The sequence below is a fragment of the Corvus moneduloides genome, chromosome 9 (assembly GCF_009650955.1).
Source record: "Corvus moneduloides isolate bCorMon1 chromosome 9, bCorMon1.pri, whole genome shotgun sequence".
NCBI lineage: Eukaryota > Metazoa > Chordata > Aves > Passeriformes > Corvidae > Corvus > Corvus moneduloides.
The window spans coordinates 26,765,686-26,790,568 of NC_045484.1; the positions used below are offsets into that span (position 1 = coordinate 26,765,686).

At 40.2% G+C, this 24,883-nt stretch overlaps 1 protein-coding gene across 5 annotated transcripts in view; it reads left to right on the forward strand.

The window, feature by feature from the left end:
• Nucleotides 1-3,311: 3,311 nt before the first annotated feature.
• ZFYVE9 (zinc finger FYVE-type containing 9) overlaps nucleotides 3,312-24,883 on the forward strand; it is a 56,103-nt gene continuing 34,531 nt past the window's right edge. The window contains exons 1-4 of one of the 5 annotated variants that reach the window (XM_032118682.1): nucleotides 4,528-4,655; nucleotides 13,301-13,442; nucleotides 19,775-19,879; nucleotides 24,470-24,574. In XM_032118682.1, coding sequence (XP_031974573.1) covers nucleotides 24,505-24,574 — 70 coding nt within the window. In that variant the 5' untranslated portion in view covers nucleotides 4,528-4,655; nucleotides 13,301-13,442; nucleotides 19,775-19,879; nucleotides 24,470-24,504. Of the gene's footprint in view, nucleotides 3,399-3,702; nucleotides 3,785-4,527; nucleotides 4,656-13,300; nucleotides 13,443-18,326; nucleotides 19,163-19,774; nucleotides 19,880-24,469; nucleotides 24,575-24,883 lie in introns of those variants that run through there. The other 4 variants (XM_032118683.1, XM_032118684.1, XM_032118680.1 and 1 more) reach the window with 4 other exon arrangements.

The window sequence follows — 24,883 nt, forward strand, 5'->3', positions numbered from 1 at the left end:
AACCATTGTAAACATTGCCATCCCCACGGCTGCTCCCATCATGTGCTGAACAGCACATGAGCTGTGTCAGATGATGCTGAAAGGGATGACAGGTTGTTACTTCTTAGTGCCCAAGGAAAGCAACTTCTGCATAGACAAGCAGCCAGAACACACAGCTACAGACACAGAGTTCTATCTCCTGGGGAGCAGACTTACAGGACTGAACTCCTGCTTCTGTTAAAATTAAGTTTTTACGACCTCCTAATTTTGACATTCTCAGTGCTGGGAAATCCAGCTTGTCCTGCCCTAAACTGTCTTGGTGATTAATTACCTTCCCTGGCAGAAGACCTCACAGGAAGATGAATACATCTGCATATGCTCACTGAATCTTGGAAGTTAAAACCTGTGATTGAGTCACCCCTTCACCTTTTTTTCTGACACTGAAATAGATTGAACATTTTCACTTCAAATCATTCTTACTGATCTTCTCCGAACCATCTCTTTTTCAGCTTCTATTAAGAAATTAAGGAATTTGGGTATCAGACTTCAGGAGTAATGGGACTAGTACCAGAAAAATAAATACAGACATCTTTCTATATTCTCCTGTTTATAAACCCAGGATTGCATTGTCCTCTTGGCTACAGCACCACACCACCTGCTTATTTTCTTCTGATTATATGTGATGATTCTTGAGGTTTTTGAGTATTACCTCGAAAGAGCACAAATTCTCTCATCCTATAATCACTCTCTCTATTCCTTGGTGCATGGTTTTACATTTGGCTGTACAGAAATGCACATTACTTGTTATCAAGCTGTCTCAGCTACTTTACAGCACGAGTTGTTATTTATGAATTCCAATTGCTTATATCACTTGCGAACTCTTTAAGTGATGATTTTATGTTTTTCTTAGAGCCATTAATATCAATACAATGAAGTGTAGAACTAATTGCCATAGGATGCAGAAACACATTCTTTGATGATGACTTTTTATTTCCCCACTTTGTAACTGTCAGTTAGAGCCTCAACAGTTTAATATGAGCTGTGATGAGTCTGTGTCATTTTGGCTTCTTAATTAAAATGCTGCAAGTTACAAGAACAAATATTTTGCAGACCTACTTACCTTCATCAACCGAACTTGTAATGCCATTAAAAAAAAATCAAATTATTTTCACAAGATTTATTTTCCACATTAATTTGCACTTATTGTGTTTCCACCCTTTAATTCTTTTCTAATCAAGTAATGGAGATAATGTCCCATTTTATTACCCAGAATTCTTGTCAGTCTGGCAGGTTGTAATTACCTTGGTCACCTTGTTTACCCTTTTAAAATATTGGTACAATATTTCATTCAGTCCTCTGGAACTTCAACAGAGTTCCAAGATTTATTGAAAATCAACATTAATAGTCTAAAGATACTCTGTGCCAGTGCTTTTAAAACTTTTGGATGCAAGTTACCTGGACCTGCTGATAGCCAACTTCATTAGCTTTTGTTTAACATCCTCCTCAGTGCTTGTTGTAATGGAATGTATTTCATCATCACCATCATCCTCTGATATTTGTGTATCGTATGGCTCTTCCCCAAAACCAGACCAGGACTCAGTTCTTGAGTTCTTCTGCCTTTCCTACATTGTTATTAACCATTCCACAATTTCTACCTCAGAACAGAGTGAAGCCCTTATGAAACTTCCTTTTCCCACAGACTTCCGCAAGTTTCACCACATAGTTTAAAAATCCTCTTACTTGTCCTTAACTCTATTGTTCAAAGATTACTCTGGCATCATTTTGAATCGCTAGAATTCCCTGGAACTCCCAGATCCCAGTGTAGTGTAGATCCCATTGTTACACACGTCTTTGTACTGATGTAAACTCTGTGCTGCTCCCTGCAACCAGGGCACCTCAGAGCTTTCCCTCACCTTTCTAACTGTGGCCCTCTCACCCACTTTACTGTTCCCTGCCTTTTGCAAATTGAAGTATCCTCTTCTCTCTGCTCTCCTTTTTGCCTTTTCTTTGGCAGCTTCTCATAAAGAGCTGGGAAAAACACTTGGGAAAAGAGGTGGCAAACTCAATACCAAACATCCATGCAGTCATGTGGGGTAATGTCAAGCATCATTTCTCATGACAGCGCTGTAGGGGATCACCGACATGGGAGAGCTGCAGATACGTTTTGGAGAGTTCATAACTTGGACTCTTGTGCCAAGTGAAAAGTCATCATCCATGTCTTACAGCCTTGCTGTGGCTTGAGATCAAAATCATTGGTTTGGTTTGTATACAGTGTTTCTCACTATCAATATTGAAATGTTTCCTCTTCTAGCAGAGGGAGCACATTGAGAACACAGGATGGGCAATCTTTCTGCTCTAAGCTCAGGTGTCTGGCACCACAACTGCCTGCAGCAGCACCCTGAGGTTTGTGGAGTTTGCTGCTCTAGATACATCTTCATTCAGAACAAGTCATGTGGCATCCAAGATACCCAGGAGGGATGGGGAATGAGACCATATCCCATCACCTTAACTCACAGAGATGTTTCCCATTGCTCCTAACTCCTGTTTTGCATGCTTTCATGTGACAGCCTTCCTGCAAAACAGCCAGTTATGATATCCTTCAGGAAAAACCTCTCTGTGTTTGGTGAGAAAACATCCTAATGAATGGCTGCATCCAGAGGACTAAAAATAGAACAAAATTATGGTAGCGATATGCCTTTGTGAGACACTTGTAGATGGCAAAGTTATGCATTTGCATGCATTTGGCCAGAGGTTATAGAGAGTTACGCTGCTCACTCATTAATTTATTTCCTTTTTGTTTGTCAGGCATATTGTATGTTTATCAGTCTGAGGTGTTTCATGAGAATCATTTTGAGGACAGTTATTGTGTATTGCACCAATCTGAACCCCTCATCTGTGCTTCACAAGCATGACACCACTAATTGCTAAAGAGATAGCAAGTTGGGGTTAACCAGGAATGCTTTATGGGAGAAAATAAATTCCATCTCCATTAACATGCTACTCCTAGCTATGATGGAAGAGCATTTTTTATCTCCTCAGCTATTTGCCCATGGATTGATGATTCAGTTGATTGGGAGCATCTCGTATTTTCTGCTTGAAAAGCACATAGTTCCACCAGAATCAATGAATAAACATTAAGTGCTTCCCTTTCATTTCAAGCAGGATGGGCTGGTGCTCCTGGATGGAGCAAGGAGGCCTAGATTTTATCACCGGGGCTCATTACACTGCATTCACTGACATTATGTGGGAAGTTAATGGAGAAGCCCAACCTGCTGGAAAGTGATAGCCTGTAAGTGTGAAGGCTTGGGAAGAGGGAATGGCCGTGCAACTGCATTAGCAGCCACCACACTCACCTTTCCCTCCTTCCTGGGCTAACATGGCACTCTGCTGCGGCTGGGAGGTCACGGACCTGCACAAAGGTGAGGGGACAGCGACTCCTTCCCATTCCCGCGGCAACAAGCGAGCCTTTCCTGAGGGGGAAGCGGGGTGAGGGGCTCCTGAGGCGAGCGATGAGGGATTCCTGAGGAAAGAGGTTCCTGAGACGAGGAGTGAGAGGTTCCTGAAGCGAGGGGTGAGGGATTGGTGAGGCGCTGAGCGCTCTCTCTCTCGGGTGAGGCTGCAGGCGGCGGTGAGGCCGCGCTGTGCCGGTTCGCAGCCCGGGACCGGCCGCCCCCCGCCCACCCCGCGCCCGCCGGACCGCGGCACACGAGGGAAGCGACATTTCCTGGAGTTCCCGAGCGCTCGCAGGCAGGCGAAGAGTCCCGCTCCCGGCATGGGCCACCGCCTCCTCTTGGAGAGAGAACGGGTGAGACTGCGGGCGCAGTGTCACGGTTTGGCGTAACTTGTCGGCTCGCCATCGCGGCTCCTGTGAGGAAGGAGCGCGCTTGTCTGTTGTTGTTGTTCGGTGTGGGGTGGTTTTTTTGTTGGTTTTTTTGTTTGGGTTATTTTTATTTGTTGGTTTGGGGTTTTTTAATTTCTGGAAGCCTCTTTGCTGAGGATTGAATGTGTCTGCCAGCGGATAGCTCCGTGCCTCGCAGCTCTCAGAGCGGCCGAGGGCGTCCCGCAAGACGGGGTGTCCCTCTCCGGTTGTGGAGACACTCAACATGAAATGGCGAAATAACACATGAACGGCTCCCAGCCGCGAGTCCTTCTGACCAGGTTTTGTGTAGTGGTCACACTAAACACCCGCTGCAGCCGGGGTCCGGGGGCGCGTCCCTCGGCCGCGGGGCACCGGCAGCGCCCGGTGGCGGCGGTGGGTGCCCGGTGCCGCCCCCCGCCTCTGTGTGTGTGTGGCTGCGGGGCCCGCGGGCTCTGCCGGTTCCCGCGGGGACAGAGCGGGCGGCTGCTCCCGCTGTCCGCCCGCTGCGGGACTGTCGGTGCGGGGGTGCCGGTGCGGATCCCGGTGCCCGGTGTGGGGGTGCCGGCGCGGACCCCGCGGCGCGGGGCGGGGGCGCGGCAGCTCCGCGCCGCCTCCCCGGCGGTGCCGCAGTGCCGTGCGCTGCCGCCGGGGCCGGGCAGGGGGCGCTGCTGCCGGGCGCTGCGGCGGCCTTGGCCGCGGAGGCAGCGAGCGAGCCCGGCTGGCGGCGGCGAGGGCGCGCCGGCCCCCAGCGCTCCCGGGGCGGACCCGGGGGATCCCCCTCGCCATGCAGACCCGGCGGTGCCTGCTGCCTCCCGAGGTGAGTGAGCGGCGTCCGGCGCGCCGCCCCCGGGCCCGGGAGGCCGGGGTACCCCGCTCCCCAGGCCCCTGCCGCCCGCAGCGAGGCCCCGCGGGCGGGCGGGCGGGGAGGGCTCCGGCGCCTCGGTGGAGCCGCCGTATCGCCGACAGCGCCCTGGGCCTGCGGGCTCCGGGCGCCCCCTCGCCCCGCCGCCCTTGTCCTCCGCACGCCTCCGAGGGGAAGGCAGCGGTCGCCCCCCAACCCTCCCCAGCGGCCGCCGTGGTCCTCCGAGCCCCCTCCCCGCCGTTCCCCCGCAGTCCCCGGGCATCCGGACTGGGTGACCCGCTCGCCCGGGACACCTTTCTCCCCGTGCCGGCGATCCCGGAGATGGGGAAAGAGCTCCTGCTCCCCCCAGGACGCCCCGTGTGCCGGCGCGGGGCAGGGCGAGGCTGTGCCCGGGCAGCCGCGGCTGCCGGCCCGGGCAGGGGAGGATCCCTCTTTTCATCTCGTGCCCTTTTTATGGCCTGATCTCCGCTCTCTCCCCGGGCAGGGAATGTTACTTGCTCATCGCGATGTGTAACAAGTCACTCCTGCAATGGTGGTAGTGGCGGAGGGGGATGGGGAGAGCGGGCGGGATGCGTTTTATAACATCTCTAATTACGTGAAATTGTGGTCATGTCTCACTCTAAGAATAACTGGCACTCTTGGCATGTCAGACTTTTTGCAGAGGTGGGCTACTTTCTTGCTCATAAATGTTATGGCTAAAAAGGTGCCTGTGGCAGAGGGTGGCTCAAGAATTGTTTTTATCTTCTTAACCAGACAGAGAAACAAGTACCAGATGGAAATTGATAGACTATATGTTTTCGTGTTAAGGACCTTGTTTATTTATAGACAAGACAGTCCTTATTATTTTATGACAGAGGTTTTTCAGAGGGTGTCATTTTTACACATATTTTCATTTAGTTCCGATATTAAAAGTTAACTGAATTCTGTCAGTCATTTTAGTAAGTGTGGTTGTCTCAGATTAGAATTTCTGAATAACACTGCCCTCAATTTTTGGGTCCAGACTGAACCCAAAACCGGAAGGAGCTGTGAACAAACAAGTAAAATAGTAATAATAAAAAATATGTACTCCTTGAATAAAAGCTTTTATTTTCTTTGGGCAGCATTTAACTGACCAGGCAAGGTTTTAAACCATTGTAATTAACTTTTATTAGCAAGTAATTTTTGATTGCATGGAACGACTCCAGATTTTAGATACACCTTCAGTGGTTGAGGCATTCAAATAATTTGTTACTGCCTGAACCATCAGTGTGCTTCTTTTTATAAAGTTGCGGCGTGTGATGCAAAATTAGAAGAACAGTCTCCTTGACCCAAGAGAGACAAATTTTAAAATCTCTTCAGAGGTTTGGGAAATCTGAAATGAAAGCTGAAGAAGGGTCTAAAATTTCAAACAAGCCTCGTTCTCTAATTGAAGCCCTGATTAACCCTGAACAAGTTACCATGGTCTGACACACGTGATTTATTTGCATTGCTTTATGGTGCCTCCTTTAGTGTGTGAGAAAGGAAGAAACCCACCCCAAAACTGCCGTGCTGACTCCTGATATTGGGTGTTATTTTTGTGTGTTAACTTTGAGTCAGTTACGAGGCTGGGGATTAAATACTTTCAAACACACACTCATTTCAGGATCTGAGGCCTGGGGCTAAGGCTGAGATGAAATACAGTTTTTTTAGCTTGGCATAAAGTCTGGCTGTGATTGTCTCAGGGAACAAAGGTAGAGACTGAACAAAGATGTAGTATTAAAACTTGTGGCCAAAGAATGATAAGCTTTTCATGTCTGTTGTAGTCTGTCCACTTGCTGTGCCAGCTTTGGCAGAAAACAGCTTGCTAGTTTTTTGGTTTACAGGCTATCTATAGAAAATTACCTGGAAATTATTTTGCTAAAGGATTAGAGTGGTGTTTTGATTTTGAATACAAGTTGGACAAAAAGAGGTTTTGGGAAGAAGTTGTGTGTTCATGTTTTGTTGATCAGAAAAATCTTTTTGATGCACTGAGAATCTTTCAAATAAAACTGGTTTTCTTGACTGAAAATCAGTTGAGGGATAATAGTTTCAGTGCACAGTTAGTCTGTGTGCTGATGAATCTGTGGTCTTTTCCAGAACACTGTTGTAAAGACACCAGTATATTCATAGGCTTCTTTGAAACTGTTATATAAAGGCTAATGTTTATTTCTGTAATGTGATTGAGATTAAAGAAATTGAAAGGTGGCCTGTTTATAGTTCTATTTGTGATTCCTTACGAGACTTGGACTTTTAAATGGACAGAAATGTGAGCTAGTATGTTTGGTTATCCCTCCTGTTGTTTCTGTAAAGCACTGAGAAAGGCACAGTGATACTGCAAATGGACAAAGCTTTTTGTATTGATAAGCAATAGAAAGTCAAAAGTAAATGGCTGAAAGTAACTGAAAGTGTTGAGTTTTAGGTGATAGAGACAGCTTTTACTTTTGTGTTGGCTTGAAGCGTTGGCTATATCTTGCAATACTGGGAAAATTCTATCAGTTAATGAAAATGGGTGGGAAGTTATAAAATATATATCAAGGATGCTTCATTGACGTAGTAGTTTCTACTTGAATTGGAATTCAGGAAAAATAGATTCAGGATACATATTGATACAGTTTTTTTGACTAATGACTAGAGCAAAACATGCCATATAGTCATCAAAAAAATAGCACACTGAAAAATCAGTGTGATAAAAGTAATGCATATCATATGCATAATGCACACAAATATAATTTATATGTAAAGAATTATTATTTGTCTTATCTATAGAAATAATTTTATTTTTACATACAAGTAAAATACTTTCCTACTTACTATTTGTTTGGCTGAGTTTCACTTAAACTGCTATTCAGATTGCCATAACAGACAGGTAGAATAGGAAAAATACTTTTAAGGTGAGCTTATATGTATTCTTTGAATAATTCCAGTCTGGTTTATTACTGGATTATTCCATCAGTAATTACATTACTCTTGTATTGCTGCAAAAGATAAGCAGAGGTGGCTAATATTGGTACTTATTTTTCAGAAATAACAGCCCTCCAAGTAGTACATCCGCATCAAATAAGCTTAACATGAATGGCAGAGGAAATCCATGAAGTGTCACTTAAACTATTTTGAAGTTGCTAGGGAAATCTAATTAATTTAAAAACATAGGTTGAAGACAAGCAGTGCATGGCCAGGAACTTCAGGGTGTCAACAGAGGGTAAATTGTTCCCTCCCTATTCTTTCATCCAGATCTGCTCAAGGGGGAGGGGACGTAAAGAAGCAAGTCCAGTCAGCTGAGATTTGCACAGGCATAGTTCTGTTACAGTAAGAAAAATGGTAAAAAAAAGGAAGGTGATAAACTATGTGAAAAACAGGTGTGGAGTCACAACCTGTAGATCCTCTGTGTTTTAGGAAGTGTGGAGCTCTCTGAATAGCTTGTGTGGTATCTTCAGTCTGAGCATAAACTCAGGCAAGAGTTGTGTTAGTTATGAAGGCCAGGGAAACCAGAGCTTTAGAAAACTTTAACATTGTTTTGTTTTCATGTGAAATTTGATAATTTGGAAATGTCAATATGTGGCAGTGTGACCATATGTTATGTTTTGAAGTTTTGGTGTTGATACATCGAAATTTTCATGTGTTTTGTCCCCAGTGTACGTTGAGCAAAGAAAAACATGGACTTCCGTGCTGGATTCCACTTGCATTGTTTTTTTGTCTCTGTGTTTCTTGAGTAGAAATTATCAACTTTCATATGGAATTATTTGCAGATAATGCTAATAGCTATATCCCTCTACATTTTGTTTGTATTGTGTTTTATTTTGTGTTGTATATAGAAATATAACTATCTTTGTCTTGCTATATGTATTAATATTGTTGATATTACATCTCTGATATTTTGATGGCAGCTGAAGTTACAAACCTATCTATGAGTCAGTGGGGTCACTGTAGTATCAGGCGTCTAAGAGAATACCCTGAAGGTCCAGAAGCATTCCAGTAAGCTCTGCTAGGATTTTCTAGGTTTGTCTTTCAAGAATTTTATTGCATGCTGCTTGTTTCCTATACTTCTTCCCCTTCCTTTTAATATCCACAGGAAGCTTGATGAACTTGTTTTTAAGAGCTTGATTGCACGGGGGAGTTCAGTAGGGCTCTACATTTGGAAATGGTGTTGCCAGTTAACAACTTTTTAAAACGTTGGATTTCTGTTGCAGTTTGGTTCCAACATAGTAACAAAGGTGGAAAGCTTTCCAATGGAGGTTTGAGGCATCAGCTGCTGCTTTAGACAGCACTGCTGAACCCTGGTGTAGGGGATGGCTTCAGATGTAAAGTAATGCAGTAAATGTACCTTTGCTGGTGTGTTCCTGTTTTTCAGCTTGACTCAAGCTGAACTGATGTTTGCAGTAGTTACAAAAAAGCACTAAAGCCTAACGTAGACAAAGCTGGAAGTGTTTTTTCCTCTGCCATTTTCTATGTGCAAAAATGTTGTAGAATTCAGTTTGGTAACTATTTCAGGGCTGTTTCCCAGCTATTCTTCATTAGTGACAGAGGAATTAGGCATAATCAAAGATACTTCAAGTGTTTTGAGCTTCTTTTTGCTTGTGCTGAGAAGATCCCTTGTCCAGTTAAGTGCGAGAAAAGAAATGCTATATACCAAATTATTACCATGCTGACTGGTAGTGTTTCAGTGTGAATTTTGCTTATTGACTACTTGTACTGCAATTTTGCAGAAGAGGTTTTTTTTTGTTGTTGTTAATAAAATGGTAGCTGGGAGGAACTTGTTGTTCCCTCTTCCCAGCATAAAAAGAATCCAGAGGTCATTTCCTATCAGGTGATAAATTGAAATTAGGCCATACTTGGGTCAGAGATTCATGTGTGCTCTATCAATTACAGAAGAGCTATAGCTGCTCTAGTAGTACTTAACAGCCTTCTGGATTCTTGCAGTTTCAAAAAATACTGTAATTGGAAAGTTTTTATTTACTTCTATGAGATACTGTTCTTTTTATAAATAATAAAACTCAAACTTTATACATGTGCTTTGGGTACAACATTTCTATTTCATTCCAAGTTAAAAATTTTATTTGGGGAAGTAATATGGGTGAAATACATTAGCAGATTATTGATGGAAGAACATACACACTTTTTCCCAAAAAAGTAGTGTGATGCACTTAAAAGGAGCTGGTAAATGTTCAGTGTAAGAAGAAGATCAAAGAGCTTTCTAAATTGCATAATACGTTCTTTATCTGTGAATGACACTGACTATTAGAGGAGCTTTTCTGTTTCCAGGCTCAGTTTTGTTGTGTCAAAACTCTGCTTTGAACTCAGTGTACATGTTGTCTTACCTGTTCGCACTCCAAGTGTGAACTAGAAGATTGATTTAGGAACACTAAAATAAGGGCCAAGCCATTTAAAACTATGACTTTATAGTATATGTAGCTACTATAAATTCAAGAAGTATTGGCAAATTGTATGAGTATGCATAAAATTTATTGCTTGATCAGTTGGCCAGTCAGATAATTGGAAGTTTGTAAGATACAACATGACAAAAACTGTAGATGTTTTCAGATTTGTGAGTTTTTTGTTTCTCAGTTATTATTTACTGTACTTCTCTTACATTTCTTTTAACCCAGTCCATGAAACTGTTCTCTTATCTGTTTCCTTTTCTTCTTCAACAACTTTGATTTTTTCTTTCTCCCTCTCTTGTTTTTTTGAATTGTTGGATTTTAAGAGGAAGGCTGAAGACTGGTGTCATTAATAGTAAAATATGGGCCCCAGTTTCCAGTGATGTAGATTCCTCTGGTCTGTGTGATGCTCAGACCTCATTCTGATCTTGGGTGTGCCACACATGCAGTGTCTCTGAGGTGCACTTTGGTGATGAGTGTGGGGCTGAAGGTAAACCCTGCCCCAGTCATCTTCTGAAGGTGTCTGGAGAATTAAATTTGTATTCCCACTTCAAGTTTTGCAGCTCTGAGCTTTGCATATCAATTTAAACAAAACGAAATGAATCTTGTTTCTCTGCCAGATTGGTAAGTGCAGTGAGTGAAGAGGTGCACATTTGGTTTTTCTGCAGGTGTTGTAGAGAAGCAAAGGCAAGTGGGCTGCTGTGGTTTATTGCAGAAGAGTGGTGGATAACTGTGCTGGTGACTTCTTAAATAAAGGTGATATGAAAGAAAAGTTTATCTTGTGTGTCGCTCCCATCAGCTGCTGAGTAGGGGTAGTGCTGACCTGTCTTTTTAGTGCATCACAGATCCAAGGAGCATGCTGCCCAACGCCATGGAATGCTGAGGACAGAGAACTGGACTTGATTAACCTGGTGCTCCAAAGAGTGCAGTGGTTCTTGGATTGAGTCAGTGCAGTGTGCTGGAACCAGTAATAAAGGAGCTGAAACACACGAATCTGTTCCAGATTTATTTCTGATGGCTACGACTTATTTTCCACCCATAATTCTTTAGATTTTGTGAAAGATTTTGTAAGTAACAGGGAAATTTTTACATGATCTGGAGATGGAGAGAAGTATGTTTTGTTTTGAGCTGGAAGATGTGTTGAATGAGTTTATAGTGTAAATCTTATCTGATGTTATATGTATCCAAGTCCTTGGAGATACTATATTAGTAAGCATTTTGTTCTACCATCTATGGAATGAAAGAATCTTGCTTTTCTGTAGATGTAAATGCTTTTTGCCCCATAGTAGCTCTTCTTTTCCTTCTCTTCCCTCTCTGCATGAATCCCATCTTTCTCACATAACACCGTAATTCTGTTTGGTTTTTTTTTTTCCAGAGCTGTATGGGTATCGATTGCCCAGCAGGTTGCTGCCAACATAGATAGAGCAGCCTGCTTTTCCTTTGGAGGGCAGTCACTTGGACTTGTTTTTACTGTGTAGATACTCATTTTCATGACAGACATATATATAATTTTTTAAATATGAACATGAAGAATAGTAAATGAACATTATGATCCCATAATCTTAATTTCTGTAGGAGATTAGATTAAAGATACAACACTTGAAAAGTGGCAGCATCTGAACACTTAACCAGTATGTAAAAGTCCTCTTGTTCATATTACTGAGGCTGTGAATACTGAGCCTTCTTTGTAGGCTGGAGGAGACACACAAGTTACATGGTGAAAAAATACACAGCAAACCAATCATGCCAATGTAATTTCTTATTCTCTATCTGCACTGTAATGCAGATAAATGATCATTTAATGTGAACTGATGAGATAATGTAAGAGGAAAGTTCCCTCTCTGTGATTTTTTTTTCATTTATCTCACAGTCTTTTTGGAATTGCCCATTTGCCTGTGATACTGTAGAAATGCATGCTATGTCTTGGAAATAGCTTGCTTCTGAGACTTGTGTTTTGTAGAGAAAGGCACAGGTGTCTGATTTACTTTTTGGGGTTTATACTTCAGTATACAGCTGCTCTTTCTGTTTGCCAGCCACACTGATAGTCCAGCAGAGCATGTTGGCTGTCACGGTGTTACAAAGGTACATTGTAAATGCTGCATTGGTTAATTCAAAATGAGTATTTTAATGATCTCTTATTTGGTGAACTTGAAAGTACATGCAAAGCCCACTTCTTAGGTTCTATTATTAACAGATTACTTTAAATAGCATATATATTGAAACAGCCTCTTAGCTGAAACAGCAAATTGCATTGATTGTAGTAATTTTGTACTGTGTTTTTGTATAAATTATGAAGGCTGCAAAAACCCCAGCGTATTTCAAGTGTTTCACAGTTTTTTCTTGACTCTTTTATAAATGTAATTTTAAAAGGTTGTTACTTAACCATCAGTCCACCTGTGTGCTTTTCTGCTTTCAAGTAATTGTATTGGTGTACTGGCTTAATAGCTTCTATATTGTATTTACCTTGGTTTCGCTTAACAAGTCACCTGTAAAATGCATTTTAACCCATCTCTGGAATTCACTCATAGATTTTCTTTTTGTATACTCCTGTAGAATAAATGTGGCTTTTCTTATGATGCCAGTTATATATTGTTTCTTGAAAATCACGGGCAATAGATAATTTTGTATGTAGTGGTTTTGTTCCCTTATTCATTTCCTATAATACCCTTTGTGGCTATATATATATATATATATATTTTTTTTTTTTTTAAGCTTCATTTCTGTACAGATGGCTTTTAAATGTAATTGTACCTTCTAATTTGAGGAAACATACGGTAGTGCCTCCTATGTAGTTAACAAAACTTGTCTTGACTAGAGACTTCAAGGGAAGTGCTTGAGGGAAGTGGTCCTGGATGCTGAATACCCACTGTGTATATGTGTCAGAAAATGCATTTCAGGCTACAAGGCTGGGGGTTTAATTGAATTTGTGAAGGAGCTTAATGATGGTAAAGAATGATGAGGTTGGGTAGGAGGCAGGTTGGTAGTTAGGACAGTGTTTTAGGAAATGGCTGTTATTTTAGCCTTGTGGGTTTTTGCTTTTTTGATGGCCGTTTTGTCAAAAGACTTCCATTTCTGTTTGCAATGTGGATGTACCACCATTGCTGTTGGGTTTGCTCCCACTGTTCTTAATCTTGTGTGGTTAATAAGGTTCACAAGTATGTTTATACCAGTAATGAACAGTAATGTTGGAACATGGGGTAACATGGGGTTTCTCATTTTTTTTGTCAGAGAAAGAAGAAAGCTTGGGCAGGGAGAAAACAAATGGATGCAGGAAGAAGTGAATGGGGAAGGAATGTGAGAGGGGAAAAGGAGACCTCCAGATGAAGAACACACAGGAGTATGGTACAGGCTAAGAAGGAGGGGTAAAGAGGTAGGGATTTGTGGCTGAGCAGAATCAATCACCCTATCAGTGGACAGAAGTGGCAGAGGTTTCTCACTTTTGATCTATCTGAGAAATGTTGCATCTGAGTTCTATCAGAAGAATCTGGTGTTCCTCGAGCTCTGTAGGATTTCTGATAACTGTATTAATACTCATAACTCATTAATAATGAAGGCTTTCAAATATTTTTGGGTTTTATCTGTTAAGTCTTTATTTCCTGTGACTGCTAACAGAGATCCAGAATTATGGGCATTTAGTATTATAACTAAAACTTCCTGGAGTCCAACATAAATTTCAGGTAAATGTCCTGATTGCATCAGTGGCACAATATATCAGGGAAAAGAAAAAAAGCTTTGCAGTGAACCTAAATGCAAGTTGCTGCATTCAACCTGTTGATTAGTGCTCAGTCCCTTCAGCACTGTTACAAGCATGTTAATGGACCTCAGCATAGATGAGATGCATGCTCAGAAATAGCAGTTTCAGTACACACTGTTGCCATGGATTATTGAGTTGTATCGAGTGAGTTACTAGTTACAGATGACTTAAGACATAATGCACTGTGAGCATCAGCAGTGATGTTAGATCATGATCACAAACGTGGGCGGGAACTTTGCTACACTTGACAACAGTGTTTTATAATGTGTTTGGTGTGATATGAATATAAAGGTCTATACAAAATGGGAATTAAGTTACCTACTTAGAGATCATTTCAGGCAGAAGAGAGTATGAGATAAAAATCCATATTTATTTCAGGGATGCATGGTAATCCAGCTTTACGTAACATAGGATTTGAGAAAAAGTGACTGTTTGGTGTCTATAATTATGATATTTCTTTAAAATGTATGTAAGAATTTAGAACACTGTTGTCTTACACAGTTATCAGATGAGCAGAGATGACCACAGAAGTGTTGGAAACAGAGCCTGTTGATAAAGGTGGTGTTAGTATCTGCCTGACTTCTCTCCAGTGGTTTTTGCCTGTTCAGACGGTCCTTTCTCTAAAGAGCAGCTGAGTGCATAAATTGTGTTGCTTCCAGCAGCTTCTCTCCCCAGTGGGTACAACTTGGAATTGATGGGCTGGTAAATGGTAGCAAAGCAGTTTCCCTTCTTGCCCATTGTCCTTTTGATCTGTCTCATTTTGGTTGTGTGGCACTTCTGGCTTTTATTATCAGATTTTGCTCACTGGCACTCGCCAGTGTCAGCCCCTCGTGGGCTTTTTAAAAAGGACAGTTCCTTAACAGTTGGAGGCTTTTAATTAGAGATTCTAGGGGACCTTAGTCAGTTCTTCCCTTACTGCCCAAATCTAAGAAAGATCTGAAACAATGTCGAGTCTATTTGGGTTTCATTCTTGTTTCTACCCTACATTAGAAAGAAGAAAAATTCATAAAGTGTTAGGGTACAGGATTAATCAACTCTGGGATAGAGTGCTCAGCTTTAAGTAATTTTATTCTTCAAATGTATTAAACATCATTGTCAAAACCTTGTCAAATACCAAAACATTAAAATCATCCCATAAACCTACTTATTCTATATGTTTACTTTATTTTGTATTTGAATAAAGATAAATAACAGCTTCAGATCAGTATGTTAAATGGATTAATCAAAAAAAAAAAACTATGTTGTTACATTGATGACATTACTTGGAACCCTTGCACAAATTAAGAAACATGATTTTATATTAAATTTATGTTTAATGCACTGTGCATTAGCTTTTTGTGGTTTACAGTATTTTAAACTTGGAAGTTGCATGAAACTAAGTGTTATAAAACATTAGATACATAAACCACCACATTTTGAAGTGACCTCTATGAGCATATGAATAAGCTCAGGAAAGGATTTTCTCTTTTTTTTTTCCCCCCAACTGTATTCCTCTGGAAAAACTTGCGTGGAAGGCAGCACTGCGGTGTAAACCTATCTATTTGTTCTTCCCCAGAGCAGGGATGGATCCTTTTCCAGGCACTCAGGAGCAGTTACATAAGCAGGAGCTGGTTCCTGTCTCCAGGTGCTAAGGCCCGGCCTCTGCAGCAGGCTGAGGCTGCTCGGCAAGGCTGGGGTTTATGTCAGGAAAACAAATAAATTGCTTTCTCCTTGAAATAGTAAAAAAGGGTAGGAAATGGAATTTTATTTTCTACTGTAAATGGTTATAAAGCAGGTGTCCTTTTCAGTTGGGCTGCTTTTATTCCCTGGAGCACAAAGGTTGATAATGCTGCTGTAGTTTGTCTTGTCTCCCTCTTACTTTTGACTGTGATACTTCCTATAATGCTGCTTTGAAGTTACTGCTCTTTTGACTGCCTTACTACTGCTCAGGCATGTGTGAATGTCTCCTTATGGAAACTTGGCTGGAGACAAATTGGAAATAATGGCTTTAAAATGGCATGGGGGAGAGTCAAGGGAAAAGATGCAAATATTGGTGAAATAATTAGAGAGACTGTTCTGCTTTAAGCATTATCCACCTCTGTTTGTTCAGTTGATTGGAAAAAAAGACAATCCAATGCAACATTGCAATAGTTTATCTTTTGTCAGCATTCATGGGTAGTGAGCTGGTACAAAGTGTTGTATTACGCAGAAAGAGCCTGCTGGGCCCCAGCCTGCTCTTGGGTGCATTTACATTGAGTAGTAAGAACATCAGCAAACTATGGAAAGTAAAGCTGAAGGATTCTTGGTCATCTTGAGCTTCTGGTGCAGGGAAAGGATTAGCAGCGACTGTATCTTGTTTATATTTGTTGCATTTCATTTTTGCTGCTGTATTTAGTATTTCTTATTAAATGGATTTATGGTGAGTTTTAATGGGATTTTTAAATCTGAACTGTGATATAGATAGTGTATTTTAAAAAGAATCTGTTGTCATTTGCTGAGTCTTCTTTAATAACTTAGCATTTTGAAAACAATTATGATTTTTCTTTTTCTGGTTGCATTGAATGACTACTAGTTTAATTTATTAATAGAACACTTAATTTTGGAATGTTTAATTTGAGGTCTAATCTGAAGTCCTTGCCATTGCAGGCATTTTCAGGTGTGTGACAGATATTGCTACTGCTGTGTCACACACACTTTGTAATGCCTGCCCTTCCCTTCATTTGGCATGTGCTAGGTAGAAAGAACTCCATGTTTTGGGACAAATTTGTTAGGCATGTGGTAAATCACCATTATTCCAAGCATTATATTACTTGAGTGAAGAACCCCCTTTTCTGTTTTTGAAGGCTTAGCTTCCAGATTGATTGATCAGATAAAATAATTAATTTTACATTACTGATGTGTGTCCTGAAACTTTCCACCTATCTCCCCCTTGTTTAAGTACACTGATTTCCTGTTAATGTAACCCCCCGCTATGGTATTTCTTGTTGTAGTTCATATTTTCTTGCAGAGTTGGGGCCTGAACATATCCCCTGTCTGTAGTCTCTGAATCTCCCATCTGATACTTCCAGAGTGTAGACAAGGTAGGAAGTTAAGATACCAGCATTGAAATCTGGATTTGCATTTAGGATAATGCCTAGTTCAACTAATCTAGCAATAATAAAGTGCCTTAAAATGGCTGCAAATGTCTCCCTGCCTACTCAAAGACATCTTCTCACTGGTAGCACATTATAGAGGATCTGTAGTGTAGTTAAGAGTTGGATCTTTGCCAGTAGATGGAAGCATTTTTTAGCATCTCCTCATGCTTTGAGCATTTTTCGCATTTTTTTACCATAGTATCAAAATTGCTTCTTTTTCAGTCTCTTTCCATTTATTATAAGCTATTCCAGTTTCTGCTAGTTCAGATTACTTTCATTTAATGTTGTAAACACTTTTTACATTCTTTTTTGTGGAAGATATTTCTAATTTTGTATTTTTAGAGTTCTTTTCTTCTATTCTTCATCCTTTCTTTATTCTGATCACGTCTCTGCTTGTCAAATTTCTCCTCAATTTCTGTTTTGGTTTTGCCATAATTGGTAGTCGCCTTCTTGGAGCTCCTGAGGGAAATCAGACATGTAGGGTACAACCAAAGCAGCACCTGAGTGACACCACTGTAGGGCAGGAGACAGAGGAGTTCAGCCAACCATCAGCAGAAGAGATAAGGAACTGAAATGCTCCAAGTAGCAAACTGGGACAGGAGGGACACTGGGCCTACTTCATTTGCAGTAATTTTAGTTCTCAGTGGGCCCATAATTTTTAGGTGGAAATGTATGCATCTTTTACAAGTGTGATGGAACCCTTTTTTAGCAGTGTGTGTGACTCAGAGAAAACCTAATAATCACTAGGTTATATGTTGTTGTGAGTATTCATGGCTCTCACTTGTAGTTATTCCTTTTGTCCTCAATTTTAATTTCAATATACTTTTCTTACATTAGATTCTTACTGAAAAAAGAATTTGGCTCTGCTGCCAACTTGTTCATTTTTTTCATGAAATCCAAGTGTTATAATATACTTTTTTTTAAACTTGCTTTTTGTTTAAGCGTACTACGTTCATATCTGTAAGCATGCTGTGATTTTTGCATTGATCTTTGTAAGGGGAAGTGGCTGATGAAAGTAAATGTTGAACTGTAAACAAAAAGCTCCAGGACCTCCAGGTAATATCTCTTCAAAGCTTACTTTGGAGACTGGCAGCGATTGATTGGATCTGTGTTCTTCTCCGTTGAATGGTTACGCACAAAAAAGTCATTACCTGGGAAGGACAGAACAAGGAAAGAGGAGCAGAATAAAAACAATGAATAATAAAGCTGTGCTGTTGCCCTGAATATTGCTTGCCTAGAAGGTTTGCTGGCTTAGAGCATGGGTGTCAGCACAGCACGTTTCAGCTGTGGGTTGCTAGGGCTGATCCGTTTCTGATCAGGGAAGGTTGAACTTTGTGGTTAATGTATGACTGGTTCATGTGATGTTCGTGATGCAGCTGACAGGCCTTGCCATAAATCACAGACAGAAATGTCATTAATTGATCTGTCTTTTCAAAGGGGTCATGAAAACAGAATCATTTTCCTGCACTACAGGCCAGGAGGGGACATGATGGTGGTTCAGAAAACCTTCCTCACTGCCACGTGTACTTCACGTCCCTTTGAAAAACCTTATTATGATGCCTTTCAATGGAATTAAATTTCCTCCACTTCCGTTTTTGCATGCATGTGAAGCCTATCTGAAGAATGTTGTAATAAGATAACATCTACTATTTCCTAGATAACCAAGATTCATTTTAGTTTATAGAGGTAGAAATACACATAACATCAGAACTTGTATACAGGAAGAGTTCTGCTGGCATCCAAAGCTGTGGGATTCTGAGTTTGGAAACACTACTACTCAGAGTGATACTGTTCAGTTCATTAGTTTCCTGCAATTATTACTGTAGCTAATTTCTGAAAAGAATAATAAACAACCCTGGGAAAAATTTAGTGTAACACTGAATATTGCTTTCATGCATGGAGAACTGATTTTTTTTTAGCACTGTTCATTTTGCCGGAGTTTTAAGGTTTTTTTTCTAACATACGTTGCAGCTTCATCAGAGCACTAATAAACGTTTTAACTACCTAACAGGTCAAAATGTCAGTGCTAGCAAACCTTAAAACATGAATTTAACTTACCTCTTTCCTTTTCTTGTTGCACTGTTTGTCATAAGCTAGTTTGTGTTTTCTCTGCCCATGGCTGTGTTGGATTTTTGAGCTATGTTGGCTGTTAGGATGCAACCTGGGAAAATGAGCACCTGACCTATAGAAATGCTGTGGATTGAAGAACAAAAGTTTCTTCAGGTGACTTTTTTTTTTTCCTCTTGGGTCCTCCCTGCTATTGAAGGTTGGTGCTATTGTGGGTTTTGTGAGAAGCAGCCTTTAGGAAATGAAGGGAGCCTAAGATTGTAGGGGGAATAATTTGAAGACAAAACCACTTGTTTAGCTGTAACAAAATCAGTGGGAAGCTGATGAATATTGTTTACAGAATTCAGAGGGCTGTGAATTTTTGTTGAGTATCAAAGCTACTAGCTCTTTATTTTTGGAAGGCCTATTGTAGTATAATACAATTGATTTCAGAGGCTAGTTTTATAAATTGTTACAGTCAAGGTCATCAGAAATACAAGGGCAGTTGGAGTTGCTGCATTACACTGAGGGTTTACAGTTAATTGAAGAATAATAACAGGGAGGTATCAATGAGTTTTTTATTAGCAACATTTTTCTCCAGACTATAGGAGAGCAATAGTGGCATAGTGCACACATCCCTGAATTTAAAGCTGCAGATGTAATCCAAATCATTTGAAGCTTGCAGCATTTGCCAAATGTGCCTGTGCTAGCTGCAGCCATGTGTTGAGAAAAACAAGGTTTGTGGTGGAATTACCACTCATAAAATACATATTTGTATTTTCTTTCCAGGATCAAGTAGAACACCCTGATTCAGCAGAACTGGCTGGTTGTGCTGCAGTCATCATGAGAAGGCACAGGGTCATTCATTTCTTAACATATGTATAAGAGAAAAAGGTAAGAGGCAACTTCTGCTTTAGAATATAGTGATTCAGGGTTCTGCACCTGAGATGTTTTTTATGTATTCTTATGGATATATATTTATTTACGTACACCTTTGTATATGAATGTATCTCTTACATAGAACATGATGGAGTATTTTTAGCAATTTGTTGTTTTGTTTTTTACTGAGAGTAATTGCCCTGTTTTAGAGCAAAGACTGTGTCTTACTTTGTTTGGGAGAGGGGGAAGGTGGGCAAAGTCTTTCTTTCTCAGTCTGTGCTGTAGACAGACCTCATCAGTTCTAAATAAAGCTATTGCTCAACTCTGAACAAACTCTTCATTACAGCAGAGACTCGCAGGGACAGGTGACACACAGATCGCCGAAGGGAGCTGGAACAAGTTGTGCACTTGACCATTGTTTGTTGGGGTTGAAGGAGGTGTTCAGGAGCACTGGATCTCATAAATCAGTCTGTCCAGTCGATCTGTACTTCTGTGCTGTCATGCTACAGGAAAGTGACATTTTCTGGATGTGTGATTTTTATCAGGATGAATGAGCAATGTTTGGTTTCAGTTTGATCATGCCCTTTGTGACTTCCATCTTAGGAGCTTTTCATGGATATTTTTTGTGAGGACTATAATAAACTATTTGAGCATTTTGTTTAGTAAGAGATTAATGAAACATGTACGTTCACAGTTTGATATTGAAAGAGTTGTCTCCACAGGACAGCATGACAGGAAATCCTGGGATTCTATTCTGGTCCTTTACATACTCTCTGGTTTTTAGGCCTTTGCTGTGAGGCCAATAGTTGTATGTCAGTATTATTTCCTTTCAGTGCATTTTTTATTACATTATTTTAATGTGATTGTGAGCTGATCATCCACTGTTAAAGACAATTTGAAAGACTAAAGACAATTTGAAAGACTAAAGGCTGTCAGTTCCCGTGGTGAGAACATCTCAAGGATAATTTAGGATGTGCAGTTCAGAAGATCATGGGTTACATAATCCCTTATCATAGAGCCCAACACAAATACAAGTCTGGCTGCTTTGCAGGTATGACACAAGGCCAGTCTCTTGTACAGTTCGTTTCCCAAGAGCAAGCAGGCATGTGGGATATCTGAGCTCTCTTGAGAGACAGTCTTCAAGGCTAAGCCTGTTCAGAATAACACCTAATTTTAAGGGAGGGTTTTCTGTCCTTCACTTCTGTCTCCTTCCCTCCCCCACTATGCAACTGAAGTTTGTGTTATGTCTGAATGCTGCGATGACAAGGGCAGTAATTCTGAGTAGATATGACACACACATTTTTGGTACATGGACCTTTAAATTTAGATATCAAGGGAGATTAGAGCATGTAAGCTTCATGGAATGTAAGTTCCTAAGTTTCAGAAATGAAAATGATGGTAAGCCCATGCTGTTGTTATGAAGAAATTGATAAGTAAAACACAGTTCCTGAATTATGCATGATCTGTGATCCAACAGGAGCTTGAAAATAATCTGATTTGACAGGCTGCATGTTTTAATTAGCTCTTTGCCCTGAAAGACAGAAGATGACTCTGCAATGGGTAACAAATGATCTTGGGTTCTGCACTTACTATACCAGTGGGTAGTAACCATTGTATTACTCTTTTTTGTATACAGAGTTAAATAAAATACAAAATTTTACTATTTTTTCCATAATTAGTCTTTTCTGGCAAATCTGTACATGGAGGACTGTCTTTTTGGAAAAAAACATCTTCTGTATTTTACTCATTGGTGGTTTATGTCTCCTTTTCCTTGCAGTGGCACAAAATCCTCTCCTTCATACTGTTCATTCCAATATATACTAATTTAGGAAGTATCTCCTTTTTGGTGGCATACAGCTAAAATTACCACTGAAACTTCTTTGTGATTTGCTCATGTTTTTATTCTCCTTTTTCCAGAATCTAAGTTGTGTGTTTGCTCATCAGCTTCTCTCGATGCCATGTCAGGATGTTTGAACAATACTACAGAGTTTCACAACTATTAAGGATCCTTTAAAAGCATCATGCCAACCTTTGTACTAAGAGGAACTTTGGGATTAGAATAATTCTAAAAGTCTTCCAAGCTTTTATAGTGGTACATGCTAGTTGCAGTCAAAAGTTTCAAAAGACCTGTAAAGGAATATGCTTTTTATTAGCTTGGGTATTTAATAAAAATATTCAAAATAAAATTAAATTCTAAACCACAGGGAAAACAGCTACTCAATTATTACAGCATGCTGTGTTAGAGCAAGTTTATTTTCTGTTTTGATCTTGAGTTGCTGGCTATGGAGAGTTGAAGCATTAGATCTTCAACTGGCAGATATGTGAGTTGCTGACAATCAGGAAGCCTTGCTGATATCTGTTAGGAACATGAGTACTTGTCCTCCTTTACTGCCAGACAGAGGAGAGGGCATTAAGGACTTCTGTGGATTTGGCAGTGTGTTTTGCCCTTGGCAGAAATTTGCAGAAAAGCTTGGGGGGTTGCTGTGTTCTTTTATATAATAATAATAATTTTAGATCTTAGATCTGAAGATTTGCAGCTGACCTTTTTTGAGAAATACCTACTGCACAGACAATGAGATCTCATTTAGAGTGGCTGTCAGCTTAGTGACTGTGAGTTTAAAAATAAAAGGTTCTCCATATATCCTGGTACATCAGTAAGTAAAATAACAATAGTGATATAAAAGGTCTTTATTCTCTTCGGTTGGAACTCATGAGCACAAAAATTTTTTATGACACTTTTCAGTCTTGGAGTGCTTCACTGACAAATACTCTTTGCATCATTGACCTTCATCAATTGTTTGCTAGGAGCAGTGTTATCATTATAATGTAAATTAAATACATTTTAAATGGGTGTGAAATTATATTGTATTTTGTACAAAACAGTCTTACTTTTTGAAACTTCTGAAATGCAGCCTGTGATCAAGGTGGGCAGCTTTTGCATTGCTTGTGTTATGATCTGTGCATCTGTGCACAGTTAATGATATGGCAGATCATCTATTTTCCTTGCAGAAGGAGTTAATCTAAAATCCCAGAACAGAGGCCAATTCTGGGAGTGTGTCAGATGACAAGTCGAGTTTATCTCTGAATTATATTGCAAATGGTCTTTTTTCTGTTGATGCTTATTGCAATTCTAAGTTACTGTTAGATTAATTTTCTTCAAAACTAGCTTTTATATATATCTTTAACACATGCCTTAGTCTGATTATGTTAAATAGCAATGAATTTATGTTGTATCATGTTCACCTTTTAGAACAACCATGTTTCAAGTTTTAAGTCGACCTTGAAAGCTTGAACTCTGCATTTCGTGATATTTTAAGGCACAGTCTTTTCCTGTCAATAACCTAATTGCAGCTGTTGCCCATAATAAATACAAAACTGCTGTACGGTAAATATTTATAATTTGTAACTTGGTAAATACAAAATGTTGTAGTAATGGAAGTAAAGGTGGTTGATGCTTTCCTCAAATCCAGATACTATGGGGATAATAGTAAAATATTGTATTCAATTGGAAACGTCCTCTGATGTGTGGTATCCCTGGTGGAAAAAAGCAGGTTTTTAATTGAGCTGTCAGGTCTAACACTGCTTCATGCTGCAAAACAAGGTTCTCACCCTCTCCTCCTCCATTGCCTTATTTCAGAACAGTGAAAGCCAACTCTGAAGAGAATAAGACTGTTTTGGATGATGTTCAGAGAGCAGATCAAATCAAGGTCTCTCTGTGGTTTATAGGTTATGGCACACATTTCCCACTGAAAATGTCTTTGCTGGTAGTGAATGTTTGGAAAAAACAAATCAGGGTGTCTTGTTGCTACACGATTTTGGTAGTGAGGAGTCCATGTTACTGCTGTTAGGGCAAAATATTACTTATTATGTGAAGGTAGTTATGTAATGATTCAGGGTTGGGTTTTTTGCTTTAGTTTTGCTTTTTTCCCCCCTCATTTCTCCCATGTCATCTTCTTTTCTAGCCTGAGAGCATTATCTTGTGATGAGACTATTTACTTCTATGCATTTTGCTAGATTTCCAGTGTCTGCCTTTCAAAGAAACAAGGATTATTAAAGCAGACATTTTAAGAGGTAGTACAATTCAAGTAGCACCCATTAAGTCCCTTAACAACTTTTACAAGTATGAATCTTTGAAGCATCTCAAGGGGAAAGAGGAGTGACATAGAATACTGCTAGCCTACTGTACATTAAAAAATCAGAAGCACAGGGAGTTTTAACTACATGTTCAGAGCCACGTGAACTAATTGGTGATAGCACAGATCTGGAAGTCAGATCTTCAGATTTTTTAGTTGGCCTTTCTGGTTCTCTGGACTGGTGTCACAGCAGTTTTCCTCTTACCATTATGGTGATCCTGATAGCCAGACACATTAATGTGAGAGACTGGAGGTAATAAAATCCAAAGCAAGTTTGGGGGGGTTGTTAATCTGAATTAAGGAAGTTGAAGCACACAAATAATTTTTATTCCTGGAATATACTTTTGAGTAATGTCTGTAATGTGTGTAAAATCTGATTTACAAAGGACTTTTCTCCGTAAATCAGGACAGTATGTAGTGGAACACTGCTGACTGAAGGTTAAGAATCTGATTGTAATTTGTTCTCTGGCAGGTTCAGACAAGGATCTGGTGGTCGTTCCCTGACAAATGGAGAACTATTTCCAAGCAGAGGCATATAACCTCGATAAGGTTTTAGATGAATTTGAGCAAAACGAAGGTGAGTCATTTCAAACAGGATTGTAGATGCACATCAGATGTCTTCTACAGAGAACAGTATTGAAGAGGGGGAGATCTGTGATATCCTTTGTGGGTTTGAGTTGCAAATTAATCCCAGAATTTACAAAAAAAATCTGTTAATTTTGCATAGTATGTCTTCAGCATTTCTTAGAAGTATTCTCTTCTGCTTCCATTCATCTTGTTTACCTTTGTAAAATTTCTCACTCTTTTAATAGCAAATGTGCCATACACTTTTAAAGAAAGGTTTTGTGAAGCTTAATCTCAGTAGCAATATTTAAATAATTTATTT